Below are 25444 nucleotides of genomic sequence, written 5' to 3' on the forward strand. Positions count from 1 at the left end.
CCACTAAGTCAGTGCCTTGTCAGGGATTGCTCAAGGGAAGCCCTTATTTATATATTTTTATGACACGTTATACTCCCCTATCTTAGAATCCCCCTGACCCCACTGAGCCAAGAAGTAGGTTTGTTTTGCAAATTAAAAAGGTTTATTTGAAAAATTAAACAATAGATATATATCACACTTTTATAATTCATATTTGATATTACACTTAGACATATGACAGTGAGTGATCAACAATGGATGATGTTATACTAGCACACTGATTTAATTACTTAGGAGTAGTATAGAAGATAAGGTAGCTGAGAATGCTTTATATGGTACAAGGAAATGCAAGGTGGAAAAGAAGCAACACAGGAATAAACTTGATATGATTTCAGCAAAACATAATATAATCACTTTTCCCCTTTTGGCAATTCACCCCCCCCCTCTATGCAAAGTAAGGAGGTGGAAGTAACACACTCAGTCTTCAGGAATACAATCACAGTACAATACAAATTCAGTTCCCCCCTAGAAAGCTTAGAGAAACAGGGATGATTTTAAACACAGGCAAAGTACTTTAAAGGTGGTATGCAAAGAAGGGAAAAATATGCTAAAAATGATTTTAATTCCCTCTAGAGGTTCAGGGTGAGTGAGAGATACTTTAAATCAGTTCAGGCCATCCCTATCAATGATTCAAGGCTGGTTACCAGGTTGAAAACGGAATTCCGTAATGGAAGCAAAAGACAAATATTTTTACACGTGGCTGAAATGAAACAAAATGTCAAATCGCGGCAATTTAGTCGTAAGGAGTAGCAAGTCAGTTTAGAGCTTGTTGGAAAGCTTAGAATCTCAGCTTTAAAAGTTAAATCTCGCTTCTATCACAAATGGTTCAAGAGATACGGACGATTTTGTGAAGGTAGATTCTCAAAATAACAGACAAATGACAGTTTTGCAGCTTTGAATTAAGAGGAGGGACACGATTTCTATGATGCAGTTCTCAATAGGTTAACATAGTTTGAATTAGATTATTTTAAACTAAGGGATTGGTTTTGCACAGTTCTGGCTGAGTACTCACACTATATTTTGGACAGGAATGCGACTTTGTCATGGATCGGGTCAATAGGTTTAGCTGCGGTTCTCTCTGCTCGGCGGGTCAATCAGGCACCAGTTCTGCTCACAGCGGTCTGGGTATGGTCTGCGTTTCTGCTATCAGCACTTCTTTCTGGGTCTGCTACCGGTTCTGGCAAAAGTTCTTGGCAAAGAATTCAACAGCTCGCCCGGCTGTAGAATAGTTTGGTTGGATTGCTGGATTCTGAAGGCCTGCTGAAAAAGGATTTAGCTGATGGTCCAGGCCTCTCTGCTTTAAATTCTGGAGTTAAGTTCTGGTCTCTGGAGATTGATGGATTTGAAATCTGGAGTCTCCCAGCAAAGCGTCCCGCAAGAAAGTGGAAAGTGAATGTTCCTGTCTGGCTTCCAGTGGCTCTTTTTATGTCTTTTGAAAATGGGTGTGGATGCTAACTTTCTTTGTCCAACCCACTCACGATTTGATAGGTCGAGGATTTCTCTTTGACCTGATTTGAGAAGGGAACAGTGAGTCAGAGTGATGAGGTAGGTTTATGGTCAGAGGATCCTCCCTTTGTCAAATTGCACACAAATCTATTTCTGATCCAAATACCCATTTATCTATGTACCATTTTTCTAATAGTATATGTCCAGTTAACATATTTTCTGTAGCACCAAACCATCCGATCCCTGTCTTTGTAAGATGTTGTGTCCTCTTTTGACAGAATCCTGCCCTTTTCATCCAGATAACGACCTCTAAACTTTTCCAGATTTTACACAAATGTGCACAAGGGATATGGGTTTCAGATGATAAAGTGTCAGATTTTTAACATGCATACATTTGGAGTAACAACCTTATTTTCCGCTACTACTCCCCAGAACATACCACAGAGTCCTGACACCTCTTAAAATGTGCACAGAAAAATCACAAGAATGATATTATTTATATAATTTTTACAAGTCCGCACTATGAATTATCCATCTTTTTAAAATTATGCTCTGGCCCCAAAGGGGTGTGGTTTTCCAAAGCACATGGTGGAATTTCTGGTTTGTCCACTTCCCCCAAGCTCAGCTTGCTCACAGAGGCACTTCTCCTCCCACTTCTCCCAAGAGGAAGCTATTTTACGACCCCCCCAATATAACATTTGCCTGAGCCCAAGACAGTGCTTTGTTCAGTTTCCTGCAGTCCCCAGGTGCCACTCCCCTAATTCAATCAGAGAGGTGTCATCTCCTTTTGGCAGGGAGAGCAGAATGCAACCAGGCCTGGGAACACAGCTGCTGATCAAGTTTCAACTCCTGTCGGTGGTAGTTGTCAGGCAGAGTTCAATCTCTTTAAGCCAGGCTTCAGCTAAATGTGACTTTGGTTCCCAGTTTTCTACATTCAAACCAAACTTGCAATTTTTACACATGCAGCTAGAACACTAATTCTAAGTTCAAAACTATGACATTTAAACAATTGCAACCTATGTGACCCTCAAAAGTAGGTCACTCATTTATTCTAAACATTTCGATTTTAGTGGCTTTAAACCCAAATTCACTTAAGCTGCTGACATCCCCAGCTATTTTCCATACATACATTAGACAATTACTTCCTTCAAGTCATTTCAGAATATAGTTTTACATTGTATCCACCTCTTAGTAAGTCTTTCTTTGGCCTTCTTTGGTTCATTCTTTGGTTCATTTGTTCAGTTTTACAGAAGTGTCTGGGGGTTTTAAAACGCCGGCTTTCTGGTAGTGGTGAGCACCAGTATTGCACCTATTTTTGACATTAATAACAACAGATTTTGAACAGCACCATATTCCTTAGCACTGATTTTGCTCATGGCGCTTCTGGCCCCTCACGCTCATACTGGTGGGTGGCAGGTCAGGTGACCATTTTGTTGTGCGCAAAGACTGCGTGGTTCTCCAGGATTCTGGCGCAAATGTGGGCTTTTCATAGTCCAAACGTGGGTCAGGACACCCAACACAGCACATCAGGCACGGGATCGGATCAGCTAGGCCGGTCACTTGATTTGCACAGAATCTGCCCTCCTTGTTTGTGGATATTTCAATCAGCTCTATAGCGAGTTCCTCGGGCAAGCCTAGTGGTAGCAAGCCAGAGAATTTCAGGATACTAGTTCAACAGGCCTTCTCACACCACAGTGCTTCACTTGGTTTCAAGAATAATTTTGAGGATTAGGCCTTGCAGGAAGTCAATAGTTCTCTGCTGCTTGTAAGAGTCTTGGCATCTGGATCTGGAAAGATGTTAAAGCTGGATTTAGAATGCTGGATCAGAGTGCTTTGCTGGAATCAGGAAAGTGAGTGAATCGGTCAGTCCCTATGTGTTGTCAGCTGTCTCTATGTATCCATTAAAATGACATCACAAAATGGGTGTATGGGCCGGCTTAGCTAAGCTTGCCCCTGTGAGCTGGAATTAGGTCAAAACTTAATCTCCGCCTTGCATTTGAGTGATTGGATCAAGGCAGTATGATGTCACATTTTATGGTTTGCTTTAAAGTTCTTAGAAACCTCCCTTCAGCTCCTGGTCTCAAAATTGGATTTTATACTAAATACACATTTCTACATTGGTCACTTTTACACAAATCACACACAAAGATGCCATATTTTATGTAGCATCTGTTCCTCAAAATCCTGCAGCTCTGGGGTCTTGTTTCAACTTTCTACAGAATTTTGCCCTTTGGAAAGAACACACTTTCCAAACTGTATGCAAATTTCTACAAATGTGTGTGTTGAATATAGGAATGTGTGTGTAAATTTTCACAATTCTAGGATTCATACATTTCACATAAAACCACATATATTGCCATTCCTGTCAGAACATGTTACACGGTTCTGCTGCCTCTTAAAATGTGCAGCCAAAAATTAGACTAACAGATATGTCCTTGGTATATTTTTCACCATTTTAAATCATAAATTATGAGTCTTTAATATGTGTTCTTTGTTCATGCTGAACAGCAAATGGCACGCCCCTTTTTCTCTCCCTTTAGTACAGGAGCATCCCCCTCCTGGGTCTTTCCTTCCAGGAGCCATTTATGACTTTCTCACACCTCCGTTTCCTGGGCTGAAGGGCCTGCTATTGTTCATTCTCTCTCTGTAGATAAGAGTCTGGTCTAACGCGCATTTAGCACCTCCAAGTGAGTTTCTGCTGAGAGGAAATCCCTCCCCCTGGGAGAAACCTGTTTGTCCACTTCCAAAGGGTTGCAGCTCAGTCAAGCTAATTTATTCTTAATTAAAATCAGGAAAAACCACATTTGTTGCATCAAACATAAATACATTATTTTCTCAGCTTTAACTCTGTGGGATAAAAGGCATCTGAGATCTGTGATCTTTTTAGCCACAATCCTTTTTATGTTTGCTGATCCAGCAGACTTTTTGGTTTAGATCACTTTAAAGTTTCATCAGTAATTCATCTGACAGCTATCATTCAGGTAGCCAGGGGTACTGCACCAAGATTCTGACAGGGGCTGTCAGTTTACAGACAATCCAGTTTTTCTGAAGAATGTTTTGCTCTTCACATTAGGACTTTCTATGTTTGCAATGCTTCATAATATTACATGAACTTTAGCACCAAGCAAAATTTTGGATGTTGAGAAGTGTTGTGTTATAGGCATTTTGGAGTCTTTAGCACAAAGCAAATGTCACTTATAGGTACCTTTTGAAGTTTCATTTGGAAAGCGCTGCTTCTCTTTCTGCACCCTGTTTGCTGGTCATGGAGCCCACTGGCACATTGTCCGCCAGGTGTGCTCTTTTCCACCACGCATGCACCATGGGTGGCAGGTTGTGCATCCCTCTTTTTGTGTGCTGAAGCACATGTTTTTGTAGGCTTTCGTAGATTTTTGTTGGTTTTAGGTGCACACGAGTTTTGCCACCATTGTTGCAGCTCCTTGCACCATAAGTATTAGAGTGATACCACATAGCACAGCAAAGTGGGTCAATACATCCCACACACCACCAACCAATGCTGGTATTACCAGCACCAGCATTACCGGTGCCGGTAATACTGGCAATTCCCCCATGGAAAATTCCAGCTATTACTGCCACTTGTAACCTGCCAGTAACGGTATAACCGTCTGGTGGTATCCCACCCGATTTACCAGCAGGATACCTCCAGACATACTGTTACATTGATAACATTTGAGATTATCTTTGGTGCCCTACACAGTCAGAAGGCTATTCGGGGTGTGCCTTTTTCCCACCATGGTCAGACGTTGAATTCTGTGGGCCTGGAAAATCCCAAATCTGTGAATCAAAGCCTTTGGTTTGAAGAGATCATACAAGGGTTCAAACTAGAAAAAGCGATACTGAATCTTAATTGTGCTTACAGAAGGTTATGTAGTGTTTCGAGAAGACTATGTTGGGTACATGATTCCTAAAATTAATGCTTTGTGATAAGCTTGCTACCATATTTTTGAAATGTATCAATTCTTTTGTTATGATCTCATTTTTAGGAGAGGATTTTGTTGCATTCCAATATTAATTTGACATCCACTACCAATATTTGTATATAAAAAAAAGAAAATTGCAGAATCGAACACATGGAAGTCGCATGTTCAAATGGGAAAACAAATAAAATAACGGCAACAAACAATGTTGTTTTGTCAAGATCAGACGCATAAAGTAGCCGTGATTTGCAGAGCCCATTATGTGCTGGAGAAATTAAGAAGGAAACCCTTAAACTCACAGATTAAAACTGAAAAAAGTATAGCGCCCCACAGAAGTTAAACAAATAGTGATGCCATCGTAAATAACAAAAATAACTGCTAATAAAGTTGAACCAGTAATGCTGACATGTCAAGATACAAATAGCATTGGATGGACATTGCTGTGACATCAAGGTTAAAGGTAAATTAATGAAAATCCAAAAATATAACGGGCATATGTGCCTGCTCTCCTGTTGGGCCTGCCATTGCCATGAGAGCTAATGCAAAACAGCCTCTCGTCCCATCAGAGCAGGCAGAAAACTAGTCCCTTCAATTTATAAAGAATAATGTGAGTATCCATTCCTATGATGGGAGATCCTAGCAGCAACCTCCACCACCATGCATGTCCCACTAGGTGTCCCCTATATCTTGCACACCCATCTGCCCTTGTGTCAAAATCACCCACTCTCTGGCACACTCCCTTCTTACACTTGAAAAGTGGATACTCTGCAATAGCCAACCTTTAGTCAGCCAGTGGCGGAGCACAACATTTGGGGCTCCCCTTGCGAGCCATGCTGAGGGCCCTGCACTGAAAGTCGGCAATGCGTGGGTCATGCCACACTCCATGCTAGCCTATGCTACCACGCTTGCGCAATACACACAACGTTCATGCTGCCGCAGGGGCACCCCGTACACAGCACTAGAATAAAAATAAAAATATGTGTTTTAATGCATTATATAGCACACTCTGAGAAGAATTGGCTAAAAAGAGCCTTTCCAATTTTTTTAAAGGGTAACACCAATACAAATATCTAATGCATGCAAACCACCAAGAGTGCACAGGAGCATTAATACTTTAAATCATGTATTGCTTTGCCACATCGAAAACATGCCCAACTGGCTTCACAATTTTGACCAGTCTAGACACATAATAGAAATTTTATAGTAAAACATGCCATGCCACATTAAGACATACCTAGACTGATTGCACCAACATGCCAGTCGAAGCAATAGGACTTATCATGATTATTTTAGCACAGATGCCCAGAATAATATACAATACCACAGTAAGAAACAGCTAGACTGGCTGCACCCAAATGCCACTCTAGCCAGGCAATTACACTTAGCAGGACTGCTTTATCAGAGATGTCCAGTAAAAGAAAGTCAAGCCACAGTAGGAAATTACTAGACCGGCTGCACCAAAATACCAGTAAAGCCAGTGATAACACATATCATTCCTGCTTAGCCTGGGCATGACTGACCATTACAATTTAGCGCACAACCCCTGTCCCAGTGCATCCACCCCACATATCCCCTCTCACTCCCAACCTCAACCCCCAAAATCAGCTTCTCTGCCCAGAATTACTTCCACGTCCTTCTTCCTCATCCTAGTACTTACATATGAGGCTCCCTGCCTCACAGGTAAGTACTGGGATGAGCAACAGTGGGACTATGAACAATTGATATTACTGGTAACTAAGATGTCTCATACACAAGTACTGGGACGAGGAAGAGTATGGCTAGGAGTAATGAAGATTGCCAGTAAGTAATCCAAGGATTAAACACAAGTACACTCACATTCACACACCCTATCACCATACACTCACATACCCACACCCAGGGAGTCACTCAGACCTCATGCACTCACTCATTCACACATTATTACATTGTATACATACACACCCACACACACACTTGCATGCATGCACAAGCATTTACACAAAATACATTTTCTTACCTTTTATTTTTAATCCGTTGGTTTGAAGGGATCAGACCTCCAACTACCTGCTACAGGAACGCTTCTTTCCATCTTGCACAGAGTAGCTGGAGACCTCAATGTCATAGGGTGGTTGGGAGCCCTATGACTTACAAACAAAATAAATAGTTTCTTTTTGAAGTCACTCTGACTTCATAAATACATTGGCCCTCATTACAACACTGGCGCTAAACCATGGCGCTATTAGCACCATGGTTGGTGCCGGTGTTGTAACGAGTCCGCCATGGTGAAATGGGGAAATACCGCCCCATTCCAAGGTTGGCGAGGCGGTATTTCCCCATTTCACCATGGTCCTTCCCCATTCCCATTTTTGCCTCATAGTGCTCAATGGGAATGGGGAAGGCGGCAATTACGGTACCGCAAATTGCGGTACCATAATTGCCTGCGAGGTCCCTTTGTGTGTCCTACTTTAATGGCTGGTCCAGACAAAGGGACCTCGTAGTAAGGCGCTAAGTGGTTAACGGCGCTGCAGCCTTTTACGGCGCCGTTAACCACTTAGTGCTTGGGTCGTAATGAGGCCCATTTTTTCCATTACGGGACCGCACCTTAACGGAAATAATGAATGTCTTTATGATCTCAGAGTGAGTCGAGCAGGTAAAGTTAAACCACAAAATACAATTTTACTATGTAGATGTTTAGAACATGGCATTTTTAATAGCACCCGTTTTAACGCGACATATATTGCCTGTTGATATTTGATGTTCACTGCGGACAGAGGATTAAACACACTGCATGTACTATTTATGAGACAGTATTGACTGCCTCGTTAACAGAAAAAGCATTAAAACTATCAAATTACCATGAACATGTTACTTAATCAAAAAGATGGTGGTTATGGCTGCCAATTGAAGTATAATTGTGCAGCGGGCATTGCCATGGTCTAAATTGAAGAGGCATACCAAGACCACCCAGGAAAGGGAGCAGCAATCACTTTCAAAAATGTCTAATGCCAAATTATAGATATGGGACACCCTTGTCTCCTCATATATAAAGAAATATTCCGAAAATGGTTAGGTTAATAAAGAAAAATGCAACTATCGGCACCTGTCGATGTCTTTCAGGTGACACCAAAGAAGGGCTTGGTTAGGCACTCGCTAGACACATTGCATATGGCAGAATTGTATAGTCTCGCCATGAAGCAACATGCAGGTAGCTGGTCTATTGAACAATCAAGGCGATAATGGTGGTCTATGAAGGATCAGTGGTGAAGCACAGTGAGAATGAGAGGTAACAACTAGCCCATAACAGAAAGAGTGAACGGTGGCCCACTTTCCTAAGGGCAAAACCATCTCCATGGCAACTACTGACATTATAATGGCTGGAGATGGAGGCTATTACCTCCATCCTCCAGCTCATTCAGGATGACATAGACAGTGGCATCCTAGCACAGACTTTCATTTTCCAACTACAGATACATAAGCGTTACATCACGCCTGTGCCTGGGAGATATTCCAACATACCATCGCCACATGCCTATATCATGCTCCCCACCAGTGCTCCCATGAACGCTTTGAAACACCTGCCTGTGTATAAGTGCTTTATAAATAAACACTACCATTACCACACAGCTGATATAAAAAATATCAGTATCAGCGTATTCACCTTCACTGGCTCTCCCAATGCACAGAGGCCACTTGACTGCTCCAATATGTCACTCCCATGCAAGAAACTAACAACTCTGAAAATTACATATAATGCCACCCTGTGCAAACTTCCCTGTCCTCTTTTCTGGATCAATCCCAAGGTCCATGAGTCTCAGGAATAGCCCTCTGCCCAGGATCATGGGTTTACACAGCCAAGTCCAGGCATGGCTGCCGGTGCCTGGCAGGACAAACATAATGAGCAACGACCCTCCCTCTTCCCGAAATCTTCACACCCCCACGCAAATGTCTATCTCCAAGCCTACGAGCTTGCATGCCTTCTGAAATGGTTACCTGGCACTCCATCCTCCTTTTGATACCTTTACTAAAGTCTTTCTCTATTCTCCATCTGCCCCGATCTTTGATCACCCCTCAGATCTGAATCCTCAACATGGGCATGCAATTCCACATTTACAGGGGGCCCATGGAATGCACCTCCACTTGTCGCCTACCCAATCCGAATGCCCTCCTCTCCTCACCCCTCCTCTTAACCAAATGTACCTACATCACCAAAATTGGAAAAGTTGTCACCCTCTCACCTGCATTTTACACTTCCCTCCACCCTCGCCTTTTCCCACAGCACATAGCTCTAACAACTCTGCCTTAAATGCAAAGCGATTCCAAAGATCTCTTTGCAAATTCTCGAAGGAGCTGTATATCCTTGCTTTGGGCTGCGTCGTTTATTACATTTGGGATCATTACATATCATGCATGATTCCAACTTTTAAATATCATGGTGCTATGATATCACACTTTAGCCAACTGTCAGAAAATGTTACTACTTTTTTGTTAAGTACATAGAGAAATGGAGCCAATGCTACAAGCACACATTTTCCAAGAAATTAAAATAAGTATACTTCAATATAGGCACATCAGGGGGGCCTTTGGAGTGGCCAAATTACCTTGCAAAACAGAAGGTTGATGGGTAGAAGGGGTTGATATAATGCTCTTGGCAACCTTCCAGACCACAATTGTTCAGCCTTGCGTGCCATTTCAGAAGGGGAAAGACTATATGCAAATAATGATTGGTCATACTCTCTGCCCTGATAGGAACCATTAGAAACTAATTCCTTAATTAGAATTTGTAAGTGTTCCCAGCAATTTCAATTCCTTGACTATGCATTTGTAATGCTGTCTTTATTGTTGTCTGTTATTTGCTTTACTGGAAATAGCCCGCAGCTCATTATGAAACATGCATTTTATTTTTAACAGGATGGAAATGCGTTTAAACAAAAGGGTTGAGAAATGGACAAGAAATAGAATGTTCTAGACGACTGAGAACTATCACCATAAAATGCATTCCCGAAAGCTGTTCTTATACAATGTCTTTCTTTTAATAAAGAATTTGCATCAAATTCTCCAACAACACTTGTTCTTGTGTTTCCCTTAGCTCCCTATCCTCGCATCATCTGTGGTCAGCCTTTACTTTCTCGAGCTCACGGATGTCTTCAAACCAGTGCACTCCGGATTCAGCTGCTATGACCGGAGTCTCAGCATGCCGTACATTGAACCCACGCAGGAGTCCATCCCGTTCCTCATGCTTCTCAGCCTGGCCTTCGCTGGACCTGCGGCCACGGTAGGCTCCACTTGGCGCTTTGGCAAACAGTGTACGACAATAATAAGAAACTCAGCAATTACTATATGCATTGTACTTCTGTTGCTTCCCCATCAAGGCTGGTGGAAACACGGATGTTGCTACAATCAGCCACTGTCACACCCCTCCATTACTAAGGGGCTGGATATTTTGGATCCAATTGGTGTCTGTCTTCTGGTAGTAATGTTCCTGCTGCCATCCCTGGTAGAGGTCTACCACCATTTCCCACTTATCGGCATACACTACTCCCACCTCTAGCTTTTCATCCAGCGTCAAAGAAGTAGCTAAAATGTGATTGACATCTCTTCATCTTTGCCTCTTCGCCATTGTTATTCAGACCTTTTGTTGCAAGTAAATATAGTGGACACAGCACAGCTTTGCACACTATGTCTTCACAGGCACACTAGGACTTTGTACCAACCATTCGGCTGTTGTGTATCATGCTCTTAGAATCCATTGGGCCTCATTATGAGTATGTCAGTCTGGTAACAACGGTGCCGGTAAGCTACCAGCACCATTGTTACCGGACCGGCATACTCCGGGTTCTTCGAGCGAGTGCCTTTCCGCCCGCCAGGTTTGACCTGGCGGGCGGAACGGCACCTGCTTGCAGACCTTGACGGTAGCACCGGCACCATCACGGATGCTGCCGATGCTGCCGGTGCTACCTTCCTCCCCATTCCCATTGAGCCATTTTTACTGGCATGGCTACATGATGAGGCCCATTGATTATAAACAACGAAATCTGAAAGGCAACAAATTCACAAACACATTAGGAAATCTGGGGAAAAATAGGAAATTGAAATTGGTATAGGGCAGGTGTGTGGGAGGCGGTGGGTTTCGGGCAGTAGTGAGTAATCTGTCCTAAATAAGAATGGAAAAGGAAAAAGGACCCTCATCTAAACTTCCACAGTTCCCCTGCCCTACACACTAGAAATGGATAATGCAAGACCAACAATGTGTTCAGCAATCATTCTTTTACAATGGAAATTACCTCATCGAACCCCAGAGCTGGCACCCTTGTGTTATCGTCAGCGCACTGGAATATGTAGGCAGTAGGCTGCTATTATGGTAGCACTCCAGATTGTTGATACTCACCCTCATACACAGGCAGTATCGTAGAGAGAGGAAGTCAACCTTTGACTCTCCAGATGATATGGACTACAAATCCCATCAGCCCTAGAGTCATAGTCAATGTGAATAACCATGGGAGTCATGTGAACATTTGGAGAGCCACCGGTTGCAGAACTCTGTCCTGCACCAGTAAGCGGATATCTATTGACAGCAGCCTGGAATATGATGGATGTCATGTAAAGGTCCTTCATTTTATGACATAGTGTTTCTGATGGATATTCTCTGACATGAAAGGTGGGCATTATAGCTCATTCCACAGTATGGACACATCTCGTGTTTGTCCCTAGCACAAGATTGATGATGGCACTCTTCCCCTGAGGCACATTGTAAAAGCCAAGATATGTTTCCCCCTGTGGCACACATATTTTTGGATGCATGTCTTCTTGCTGGCTACCAAAGTTAATATGCTAGTAAATGTTCCCAAACTGTATGCATTCATTAAATGCTGCCCATCAGAAACACCAGTAGTATTCGTAAAAAGTAATGCAAATAGAAAAATATTTCCCCTATCATGTTTTAATCGTATGCGTTTTCTAGTGTATAGATAAGTGCATTACATAAATGGGTGGGCTGGAATGTGTTTGTGCATTTTAGTGCCTGCTTGTCGTTTTGGAAGCATGAATTGTATATGTGCCTTTATTTTTGTTAATGTGAGAATGGTGTAGCATGGTTGGAGTTCTAGATTAGCTGCGGATTACCAGGTTGTGGTCTCATATGGGCAGCTTCTATGATCATATGCTCAGTAATGTGATGTTATGGCCATGCTGTGCAAGTGATCACAACAATTGGCAAGTATTGCCATCATATGGAACGAATTTGCCATTGATTGGCATTATATTACCAGATGCTCCTACCACGTGCCAGGTGTTGTCATTATCTGTATAATGAACTCTCCACAGACTCTGGGTTAGATTCTAGGTACTATTCCCAGAATAGGAAAACAGCTGTACTATATGCAAGCTGTCATTTGCTCCACTATTGGCAGACATGATTGAGCAATCTAGGTTAAGCGCTCGTGAGTGCAATGGGTCCTTCAACCTGTAGAGTAGCTCATTTAAATATGATTTCCAGGTTTGGCAAATTAAAGGGACCACATGGTTAAGCATTTTTAGTTTGAAATAACCTGCACTACAACGATAGCTTAATCGAAAGGAAACACTGGCTCACGGCGCTGGCAGTCCAAAAACATTAGTATTTATTACAATATTAGTAAAGGGAACACAGCCAACACGTGTCTCGAACCACTGGTGCTATTTCTAGACTGTAATGCATTTAGACAGACCAAAATCAAGCAAAAATGAATGAAAGAACAACACATCAAATATCAGAGAAGACATCACATCCCAACACGTTTGCAACAGAAATATAATAAACGTGGTTTTAGAAACATGGGGAAAAAAGTAAAACAAGCATGAATCAATAAATAATAGCCATGACAACATACATACGTGGACAGTTCTTCAAAGGAAAACACAAAAAATCGGGAAAGCAAAATAAAAAAGCACACATTAGTATAACTCTGACCATCAAGGACACATGATCAGAAGCAAAGGAAACTACAAGGCAAAACCGAATAGTGTAATAAGGTTGAAGAGGAGAGGAGCCCAAGTCAATCACCAGTTGGTGCAGGCATAATTTTATTTTTATCTATTTATTTGAATTTTTTAGCATATAAATGTGCTAAATCGGCATGTGATAATGGCAAATTTAGTATGCATCCATTAAAGCCGGGTGCATTGGGAAACTGATTGTGACAACCAAGGTGTGGGCATAAACCCCATTTGTGCAGTAAAGTTACCCAAGCATACCAAAAAACACCCTTGGCCTCATTACGAGTTTGGAGGTAGCCATGGTGCTATATGCATAGCTCTCAACCATTTGTGTCGCAAAGGCGGGTGTAATCACCCGATTTTGTTTTTGGCGGGTGAGATGCCCATTGAAATGAATGGGCTTGCAGGAGGCTTGGCGGGTGAGTCAGCCCTTCACAAGGCGGGTGACACCCGCCAAAAGCGTGTGAGTTGAGAGCTATGCTATTGGCGCCATGGCTGCCTCCAAACTCGGGTCCGGGTTCTTTGAATGAGGAATTACTGGGTCATTCCAACCTTGGAGGACCCGGTAATTCCTCATTCAAAAAACCCATCCCCATTCCCATTCGAGCCCCCATAGGACTCAATGGGAATGGGGATGGAGCTGAATCTCAGGACTGTCTGTACAGCTAGGGCAAGGGGTCTGGTCTCTGCACTCTCCGGGGTGCGATTCTGGATAACCAGCTACACCTCAGGACATTCTGGACAGCTAGGGAAAGGGGTCTGGTCTCTGCACTCTCCGAGGTGGGATTCTGGATAAGCAGCTACATCTCAGGACTCTCTGGACAGCTAGGGAAGGGGTCGGATCTCGGCACTCTTCTGGATGGGATTCTGGACAGCCAGCTGGATCTCAGGGCACCCTGAACAGCTGGGCAAGGGGTCTGGTCTCTACACTCTCTTGGATTGGATTAGCTGTCTCCTCTCCATCCTCCCTCTCCTGTCTCCCCGGCTCCTTGTGTGTTGTCTGTGTGTACAGTCCCCCCTTATATAGCCCAAATGACATTATTACATTTTACAATCTAGGGGAAGTACTCTAGAATTACTCCTACCCTGGGATAGGACAGCCTATCATTCCTCTCTAAGACCCGTGGCCTTATTGGTTCAAGGGGAGAGAGCATCATATGTCCGTTTGTCATTTATTATAGTTCTTTGTTCTCTGGTCAACTTTTTAGCAAAACTGAGTTATGTATCATAACTTCAAACTTATACTAGCCACCGCCATAAGAAATAAATAGGTGATTCCAGTGGGTCATAGGGAATTAGGCAAGCCGATCACCGACTCCATGCGAGGTAGCATGGCCCCTTGGCACATTCTTGTCATTTTCATGAAATGCATAACAGTTGTAACTCAGCAAATGATTAAGCATGTTCATACTCTCATTTTCCATCTTTCCACCAATGTTCATATTTGTCCCATTTATAAATCAGCCAGAAACAAGTCTTTACTGGCCATTTCAGTCCACAAAGCCCTAGGAACATGCGCTTAGTCTCTTCGGAACCCCCTCAAAATCACATGGAAAAATATCATAAAATAAAATTAATTCCTATTCTGAATGCTGGGAAAATGCCTAAAATGAATCATTCCTATGTACATATGGCCTTTAGAAGGTGTCTAAAAACACGTATCTTCAAGTGATCACTATCAGTATAGGATGTTATGGGTTTATGGTCATTCCAACAAAAAGTTTGCATCGAGATGACAATGCATCTAAAATTTTCCATCGAAACTCTTACCATTTAAAAAAGAAATGTTTTTTGTTTGTTGGGGGGTCCCCCCAAACTCCAGGTTTTTTGCTATTACAAACCCACCCCAAACAAAATTAACCCCTTAACCCAAACAAACTTACATTCAATGGTAACATTTTCTATGCAAAATGTACGATGAAATTGTTTTCGATGCAAAGTCATTCAATGCAAAGACCAGATACCGTGTTATGTCTTTTTGTAGTAACCCAGTTTTCTGTGATATGCCCCTATGCATGCTTTTGGAGCTTTATAATTACCTAAATAAATAATATATAAATACATTGGGCCTTGCTGAGGCATCTGAAATTTGATAAGGAATGATTGCTTTATGCCAAAATGATTTATAATGTTCTTCATGAAAGCTCCATCATGGTTGAATGGAAATGTGCTGTTCTTTTATGTTAATGTCATAAACATTATATTATTGAAGTTTGTAATTAATTTTACATTTTTACTTTGATGGTTTTATATCCGAATAAAGATTGTTAATTGATATTTTTAAAAAAACAAATACTGTTTTCCTTTTTTGAGCACATGTCTCATTGGCTCGAATGTGGCTACAAAATTATAAATTAACTTTGGGAAATATTCATACAAACCGAGGAATCACAATAATTCCTCTTTGTTCTTCAGGTATGGTGCTGAAAATATGTCTTTCACTAGTGTCTCTTTGGGTTTGATACCCTCTTTTGAGAGAGTATGTCCTAACTTTATCTCTTGTTCATCAACCAATTTACATTTCACATATGTACGGTCATATCTTTCTCTTTAAGACTCTGAAACACTTTTTCCAAAGTCTGAGTATGTTCACCTTTCCTTACTCCCAAGATGTTATCTTTTAAATAAATGATGTTGCTCTTGTCCCTGAACATTTTATGCATCAGTCGCCGAATCACTGATGCATCAAAGGCTGAACCAAATGGCATTTTGTTAATTTGAAAAATCCACATAGTGTGATAATGTGCATTATTTGCCATTAATTACCTACTTCCATTGTTGAGATGAATTTGATAATACACAATGAGCAAATCATAAGCTATACAACATGTTGACATGCACGATTTTGTTGACTTTCTCCCCAATATTAGGAAGATGGTGATAATCTGTCACAAGGCAGGAGTCTGTGACAATGTGAAAGTTGAGCCCCCTTAAACCCACACTTAGGCATATTCTATGATCTGGTGTGTTCACCTACACAACAGGACAATCTATTCAGAGGATTTAGTCTCTTCAAACATGCCCTCATTGACCATGTTGCAAAGGTTATGGGGGCGATGTAGGCCCAGGGGTATTTTTACACTTTCCAGGTGTTCCTCCTTCTGTCATCTTGAGCTGGTTCTGTTGGGAAGCCAGCATTCCAATCTTCTCTTAGAAGACTTCCAGAAACATCCTTCTAATTTCCTATGCCTTAACTGTGATTTGCACCATAGCTTGCTCCCGGTTTGAGTTCCCTTCCAACTTTACTTGGTGTCTCCAGCTGAGAATCTAGGGGCTCTTTGCCACAACATTTAATTTGCTGATCATTTTCTTGCCTTTACGCTGCTTATGGCATATGAATCATCCACGTAGGTCAATGGAATGACTGGAGTATGCATCTGGTGCATATGTCACTAGCTGAAGTGCTCTAACCTTCACCTCCAATGTTCCCCTGCACATTGTCTTAGGAATGATTGCATGTAGAGTCCCAGAATCTGCCATCAGCTCAATTTATGTGCTTGTGCTGGATACTTTGGAAGTGGGGTCGCTTATCATCATAAAGTCTCTCTAGCCCTCCATGGTGTGTGTGACTTCTTCTAGCTCCACATTATGTCCCTCATCACAGTCTCCACTGACAAGGGCAATCCTTCCTTTCTTTTGTGCTTTATTCTATTGTGCTTGCTTTCACACTTCACTCCCAGGAGTGGGCAATACTTTCTGTGACTGCCTTATCATTATCTCTACACCTGAATCAACGTATGCCACCCATAGGCTTATCTTATTTGGGTTGTTTAATGTCTGTTCTTTATACTTGTGACTTGTCATATTTCCTTTCTTATATGAATTTCCTACATGTCCTTGAGGATGTCTCAATGCTTTTGGTGATGTGTATCACTTCTTAATTGTTTCTGATTCCTGCCACAATCTTTCTCAGATTTCGTGTTTGCTTGTGTGAATTGTCAACTGAGCATGCAATACTTGATTTAAGGATTGTCTGGATTTGCAGTTCCCTTCTATAGCCTGCAGTGCTAGTAGGTATTGATCTATTACCTCACCTGTTTACATGTGTTAAATGTGTGTCTCCCTAACATGAAGGTATTGTCCCACTTGAACTATTTCTCCATCCATGTTAACAGCACCTCATACACATTCATGCCGTCCCCATCACCAGACTTTATTGTTTGATTTGATATGGTATGATATTTGTAACGTGCCTATACAAAAGTGTTTCAAGGTGCGACGAGGCAAGGAAGGGGGAACAGAGGGAGGACAGAGACAATGATCTTACTAGGCCAAGTGACATTGAGATTGCGCAAGTGCAGTGGAGGGGGAAGGGGAGAACTCCTAGGGGAATGGGGAGGGGGGCAGTGCTGTACATTGGATCAAAACAATAACAAGGAGTGCGGCCAGAAGGTGGCAGGTGCAAGGGTAAGTGTAGACAGCAAGTGTCCAGAAGTGCAAGTAAGGGGACTGTAGGGTTACAGAAACAGACCCAAGTGCAAGGGTTGCTGGGAGATAGTGTGGGTGTGCAAATGGGCGGGCAGGGACCTGGGCCAGAATCAGACAGTAGCCAGGTGACCAGTGCAGTATCAGCCAGGAAATCAGCAGGGGAGATGAAGAGAGAAGGCAGAAGCAAAGAGGAAGGTCTTGAGGTGCCTCTGGAACTGGAGATGGTTCTCCTCAAGTTTCAGAGAGGCAGGGAGGCTGTTCCAAAGGGAGGACCCAGCCGAAGAAAGAGATCTACCACCAGCTTAGAGAAGCGTCTGACCCTGAGGGAGTTGGAGGTGGAGGAGCAAAGAGCTCTAGTAGGAAGGTATTTGTGAAGAGAGAGTTGGAGGTATTGAGAACCCAGGCCCCAAAAGGCCTTGTGAAAATTTCAGAGGGTCTTGAACTAAATCCTTGCAGCCACTGGGAGCAAATGAAGAGATTTCAGTGCTGGAGAGATACGATCCCTGGGCTTGAGGCCAAGGACAAGTCTCACAGTCCTGTTCTGGATGAGTTGCAGAGGGTGGAGAGTAGAAGCAGGCAGATTTAGAAAGAGGTTGTTGCAGTAGTCCAGCCTAGAGAGAACCAGAGCTCTAGAGACAGTGAGCTTCTGGGGGAAGGGGAGGAAAGGGAGAATACCTCAGAGGAGGTGCAGTTGGTAGCTTGACTTCTTAGAAACATTAGAGATGTGAGGAGAAAATGAGAGTGTGGAGTCGAAGATGACCCCGAGGTTCTTAGCCTCGCAGGTGACAGCAGCAAGAGAGGAGAGTGGCAATGTGGTGGGCGAGAGAGTGAGATAAAGCAAAGGAGGGACCCAAGTTGGACCTGGGAGGGTCGATCAGAGAGGAACAAGGTCAGCCAGGCCAGGTTATTATGGAGATGATTGAGCAGGATGGCATGGTTAACCTTGTCAAAGGCGGAAGAGAGATTGAGTAAGACGAGGCTAGAGGGTGGATTAGAATCTAGGTTAGAGAGCAGATCTTCACTGATGTTCAGGAGAGCAGTGTCTGTGCTTATGGATCACGGTTAGAATCAGTGTGTCATGAATTACACCATCAATGTCATGTGTGTCATGAATTACACCATCAATGTGGCTAGTGGGAGTGCTAGCGCTAATACCAGCACATAATATCTTAGTCCCAAAACCTAGCCTTCCTCAGGACATGCAACTTGGGAAACAATTCGGGAGGGGCTCCCTACTTTTGAAGAACAACTTCAGTTCGGCACTACAATTTCTTCTTGTGTCTTGGGCTGATTACTTCTTTACTCAACCAAAGCCTCATGCGTTCGGTGGGACCTTGCTGTTGTGGAAACGGGTATAGAACCATGTGTCAGGCAGATGTGTCCCGAGGGGTCATCAAGGTATCTATCATTCTTTTGATATACTGACAGTATCGTCCATATTTGTGACTCCAGCACCTACATTTCTTAAACGGCCACTCTTGGGACTTCGTTTATTTGCATCCTGCTGGCACACAACAGCAAGGTCCCACTAGCCAGAAATACAATGTGTTGACATTGATGGTGTAATTCATGACACACTTATGACATTGATGGTGTAATTCATGACACGCTGATACTAACCTGACTTTAGGTGTAAAAATCTTTTTTGTAATACATGTTTTGTTTTCTGCTGGCCATGCATGCTGCTAAAAGACAAATATCAGTGTTCCTGTAGCCTGTATGCACCAACTGCCGTGAGAAAGGGCAGCTTAGTCTACCTCCTCTGTATAGTTTCTTGTCATTCTTACCGTATGAGATAGGCCCCTCTATAACCAAAAATTGGGAAGTACCCAGAATATACCCAAGGAGTCTCTAATGAAAGCAATCTCTGGTGAAGTGCCATTCTTTAGCCTAGCAATTCCTGATCTGATTTGTAAAATGGAAATTCACTTTTTAAGTTAAATTAATCCAATAAATGTTATGCAGCATGGTGATGAACGTGAATGTCCATTCTTTCCACATGTCCATAATCAATATTCAAGTGTCTCCACTTCATTAAGCAATGCTATGGACTGGCTCTGATTTCGGATAATTGTCAATTTTGGTCTTTATTTAAAGCATTCTTCAGAGTGGCTGTAATTAGCTTTCCTATGAGCTCACATAAACAGCACATTGGAAAGGCTCAGGAAATGCAGCTTCATATTTGGATGCTTGAAGTGGTGCATGCACAAATATAATGATGCGAAGAGCTTCAAAGTGAATACAAATTTATTAACCCTGAAGTGGGCTCATGTTCTCATACACAACACTGCTAAATTTGGGCTGGCCTTAAAAGATCACGTTTTCATTAAAGTGGGGAAAACGTTGTCAGTGTAGTTGCTTTGATGAATATGAAAAGTGTTTTGGCTGGGTCTTTAATTATTTATTTATTCGGTATTTATAATGCACCTATACACAAGTATTTCAAGAAGCAACAAGAAGGGGGAGGGATACAAACAAAAAACGCTCCTACTAGGCCTTGTGACATTCAGATCGTGTAAGTGCAGTAACAAGCAGTGCGTGGGATAGAGTGGGGTACCGGTCAGGGTGTAAAGCCCATGGGTTAAAGTGCCAGGGGAGGGCAGCTTGACAGAGCCAGGGTACACAGAGAGTGCAGGGGAGGTCCATATCCATGTGCTAAGTGTAAGGTGCGGGTCTGAAAAGACTCAGAGGGTCTTGTCCAGTCAGGCTTGTGCAGAAGAGGGGGCCCAGAAGGGAAAATGCAGGAAAGGGGGGAATCAGGGGACACCAAGTGCAGGGGTAGAGTGGATGAGGCCTGGTGCCCCATACGAATCTGAAGGAACCAGCCAGCCAGTCAAGAGGCAGAAAGGGGACATTAGCAGGGAGAGGGAAGGAGGAAGAGAAAAGGAGGGTCTCGAGAAGCTTCTGGACTTAAGGAGATCTGAATCAAATCTAAGATGGGTATGGAGGCCATTCAAGAGGGAGGCACCTGCAGAGGAGAACGATCTACCCCCACGCTCTGCTTGTAAACGTGTTTGAACTGCAGAGAGTTAGAGCTAGAAGACATGAATGGCTCTAGCAGAGAGGTATTTAGGGATAGAGAGTTGAATGTAGCGGTGTCCCAGGCCCCAGAAAGCCTTGTGAATGATGCAGAGGATCTTGAACTTGATCCTCGCAGCAACCGGGAGTGAGTGGAGAGATTTTAGGGCTCGAAAGATGCGGTCCCTGGGCTTCCAGTCCTATTATGTGTTGGTTGAAGGGGGTGAAGAGAGGAGTTAGGGAGATTGAGGAAGAGTCTTTTGCAGTAATCCAGCCTGGAAAGGACCAGAGCTCTGGAGACATAGAGTTCCTGGGAGAAAGTGAGGAAAGAGAGAATGCCGAATGACGAGGTGCATCTGAAAGTGGACCTTCTTGACAAGGTCCGTGATGTGAGAAGAGAAGGAGGGAGAGGAATGGAAGCTGACACATAGGTTTTTTGCCTCACAACAGGGTGAGGGGAGGGGTCGTGCACAATGCCTAAATAGCAGACAGACAGACAGACAGTCAGGAATGAGAGAGGGAGAGGAGGAGGCAGAGGAGGGAAGCTTGAAGGAGAGCTGTTTGTCATCCACATAACACTGGAAGTTAGGCAAGAAGGTGGAGATCAGATGTGCTAGAGGTGCAAGGTAGATGTTGAAAAACCAGTCCAGAGGATAGAGCCATAAGGGACACCACAGATGGAGAATGAAACAAATGGGAGCGAAGGGCCCAGTTGAAACTGGGAAGGTCGGTCAGAGGAAGGAGATCAACCAATCTAGAGCCAGGTCCATGATGCCAAGGGTATCACAGAGCTGATTTATACGGGTGGCATGATTGACCGTACAAAGGCAGAGGGAAGCTCAAGAAGGATGAGAACCGAAGGGGAGTTGGCATTGAGATTACAGAGCAAGTCTTCACAGGTGTTCAGGAGAACAGTTTCTGTGTCTCTGGCTGCTCTGAAACCAGACTGGTGGTCGTGGAGACAACCAGCCAATCCTGAGGCCCAGCTGAGCTGGCAGGCGAAGCCGGACCCAGACTGAAGGCCCTGGTCTAAGGCCCCTGTATTTCCCTCATCACAGCCGAGGAAGAAGGATGTGCCTCCCAAAATCGAGACACCAGCAGCCGAACCACCATCTTCTATTGACATCAGTGGTTTAGAAACCACCTAGAAGATGGCCACCACCGCGCCCTGCCTGCCTGCTTCCCTGATGAACATGGAGGGGCACTTGGCAGCAACATGCACACTGAATGGCCTTCCTCTGCAGTAATCCCGAGGCCCAGCTGAGCCGGGAGGTAAAGATGGGTCCCAACCAAAGGCCCTGGTCTAAAGCCCCTGTCTTTCCCTGTCTGCCAGGGATGAACTGACCATAAGCCCTTACAACGCTCAGTGGATTCCTACAAGCCCCTCCCGACCACCACTAACACCTTCTACAGTACGGATATCAACTCTGCAACAAGGTTATGAGGTGCATCTGGCCTACATTGAAGTCCTCTGACCTGACGGTTGAGCTCCATAGTACAATGGCAAAGCATACCACCGTCCATGAGTTATTTGCTACCATTTTCCTGCATGCCCATATATCGAATGCCATCGACTCACTGCAGCTGCTAGCGGGGTACCCAACGCTCCCGACTGCCGCATCCCATCCTATTTCACCATATGCATTCACCAAGAACCCACTTCGGACCCCCGTGCCCCATGATGATCTGTGTGGTAACATCGATGACTTCTCAAATGACTCACTTTCCTGTGCGGCCTGCAAGTCTATGACTCTGAAGAAAGCACCCTGCGCAAACGTTATTGACCTTGTAATGCATGTAAAACTATGCTTGCCATTGCCATGCCTGGTGCTAATGTTACTTATATGCTGCAGTTTGACGCTCATTTGACCTGCCCTTTGCGGTCATGATGACATTCCTAATGCCTTGCTTCGAAACACCACTGCTCACATCGGAGCACTGGAGGTATGTTATCTCTAATTTAACAAAATTTACCAATTGCTTTTTGCTCGTCACAAGTGCTATGCCTTTTAACTGGATTAGCTGCATCATCAGGCTATTATTTTACTGATAACACTGTAGCTGTTTTACATGCCAATACTATGGCCCTAATATTCTGCCTTGCACTGCTACCGGACTGCTACTTAACTTGTCGTAAGCTGGCAATGCCCATTTATCTAATGCTACTGGACTTCTCCTTAACTAGGCCAATTGTACCTGATTTGATTCTGCAGCCCTCTGCTACTCCCCTTACCTAACTCATCCGATTGCGCCTGCATACTTAATGTAGCCCCTCGCACATTGAGGTGAGGCTTTCCCAATTTGTGCATCTTTATTATGTTGCATCTTCCTACTTGTACCTGTACATTTGATGTAGCCCCCGTACCTTGAGGTGAGGTTTTCCCAATCTGTTCACCATTTATTAAGATGCAATTTACCTACTTGTACCTGTACATTTGATGTAGCCCCACGTACAATGAGGTGAGGCTTTCCCAATCTATGCAACCTTTATTAAGTTGCATCTTACCTACTTGTAACTGTACTTTCATTGTAACGCTGCGCTCCATGTGGGTGGCTTTGCTAGTTTGTACACACCCACTGATTCTGTCTGTAACCATCATGAGTGCACTTGCACTTCTCTATTGTACTATGCACTTTATGTAACTAGTGCCTAGATGCCTCTGGTTTTTGTGCGCTGAAATAAATGCTAAAGAAAAAAAAAACGATTCAGTGTAGTGGATAAGCTGGCAGATGGCCAGCTTCTCGAGAGTTTGCCCAGGAAGGGTGAGATGGAGATAGGGCCATAGTTAGCTGGACAGGAAGGGTCGACAGAAGGCATTTTGAGGAAATGGTGCACATGGGAGTGCTTGAGGACTAACGGGAAGGATCCAGTGGCAAAGAAGTGATTGAAAAAAATCAGCCAATGATGGAGAAAGGGAGACAATGTTGTCCTTGATAGTTCTAGAGGAGCAGTGGAGCACCTGTTTGGATGCGAATGTAATAGAGCGGACTTGTCTCGAAACCTCATGCCGTGAAATGGGAGAGAACTAGGAGAGCAGGAGGCAAGGGGTTCGGGGGCTAAGGGAGGCCTAATAGCTGGAGGGGGAGAAGGAATGGGGCAGAGGAGAGTGAGGATAGGATGTCTTGAGTTTTAGTAATGAAATGAGAGACCACTTCAGTTCAGAGGGCCAGGGAAGGCAGAGGAGAAATGGAGACTGTAGTAGGATTGGTGAGTTCCTTGATTTTGAAAAGTTCAGCCATGTTCTTAGTGGTCCCAGAGATGTGCGCTTGGATATTGGCCCTCTTCTTTGAACAGATGGAAAGTCTGTATTGCCTTTGGAGGAGACGGCAAGACAGTTTGTCAGAGGATGTGCTCGAAGCCTCTGACTTCCACTCAGCAGCTCTGCACTTGCGTTTCTGAGAGTCCAGGTAGGAGTCATATCAGATGTTGCGCTTGGAGGCAGGCTTCACGCGGATCCTCATGACAGGGTCAAGGATGTCAAGGGTGTTGGAGATGGAGAGTGTAAGGTTAGTAAGGGCTGTGTCAGAGTGAGAGTCAGGAAGTATTTAAAGAAGTATTCTCTTAGGAGAGTGTTTTACTCCCTGAGAAAGATAGGATAAGTAAGGCTTTCCAGTGCTTTCATGAAGATCAATATTATGAAAATGGTGCATGGGATCGAGCCAGGCATGGCATCAATATTGAGGGATGATTCATGTTTGCTTTTGAAAGAAATAACGAGTAAAGAAGTTACAGAGGACCTTTCTTCTCTCACCATTGGAAAGGTTGTATGCAAAGATTGCCCTCCTACTGTGGTATATAGGTTTTTTTTAAACTCAGTTTGCACAATTTATCCGGCAAGTATAGACCAGTGGTATTGCCCCACATGTTGCAAGAATGCACTCTTGCTATTTTCCAGAAGAATAATTGCTCCTCTTATTGTCCAACATACCTGGAGATCGTTTCTGACCTGCTCTCAGCCAATCAGAATGTTTAAAATGCAATTAATAACTGCTGGTATTGACTGAATTCAGAACATTCTGTCCTCAAGGACAGACAGGAAAACAACATGATACCTAATACCTGTTTCAGCTTTTACAATTAAAATGCTTAACTTAGGCAAACAACCATGTTATTTAAATACTACAAAATAAAACCACATTTAACTCAGTTTGTCTATTTACTTCTCCCAATATTAAGTAATTTGTTTTTTACTTCATCACCAAAACTCCAAAACATATATTGCTACTACCACTATGTTCTAATAGCCTTATTGACCTTGGAAGGGGTAATTATCGCTAGGTATAATGATGCTTCCCCAACATACAGCCCTCGGCTTCACCTCAGGTCATAACCTTGGGGCAGGTCACTATCCCCGCAGTAACAACCACTCCCTCAGTTGATAAGCCTATATTAGCACATGAAGATCCTTGATGACCTCCTCTCGGCCAACCAGAATGTTCAGAGAGTGAAGTTAATAACTACTGGCATTGACTCCATTCTGAACATTATGTCTTCAAATGGAGACCGGGAAACGACAATGCAATTTTCAGGCAATATTTCTGTCAACAAGACACTACCTCCCTGAGAGGATATAAATATATATATATATATATTTGTTTTTTTGCTGCAATCTCTCGCATGAGAAAGA

General features: G+C 43.4%; 1 protein-coding gene across 1 annotated transcript in view; it reads left to right on the forward strand.

Annotated features, from left to right (window-relative positions):
• Positions 1 to 25444, forward strand: part of PLPPR4 (phospholipid phosphatase related 4) — a 538006-nt gene that overhangs the window by 162448 nt on the left and 350114 nt on the right. Inside the window, exon 2 of the mRNA XM_069641535.1 lies at positions 10486 to 10671. Within this exon, the coding sequence (XP_069497636.1) occupies positions 10486 to 10671 (186 nt within the window). The remainder of the gene's footprint in view (positions 1 to 10485; positions 10672 to 25444) is intronic.

This window comes from Ambystoma mexicanum, chromosome 1q (genome assembly GCF_040938575.1).
Source record: "Ambystoma mexicanum isolate Mex_15411 chromosome 1q, UKY_AmexF1_1, whole genome shotgun sequence".
In the NCBI taxonomy this organism is placed as follows: domain Eukaryota; kingdom Metazoa; phylum Chordata; class Amphibia; order Caudata; family Ambystomatidae; genus Ambystoma; species Ambystoma mexicanum.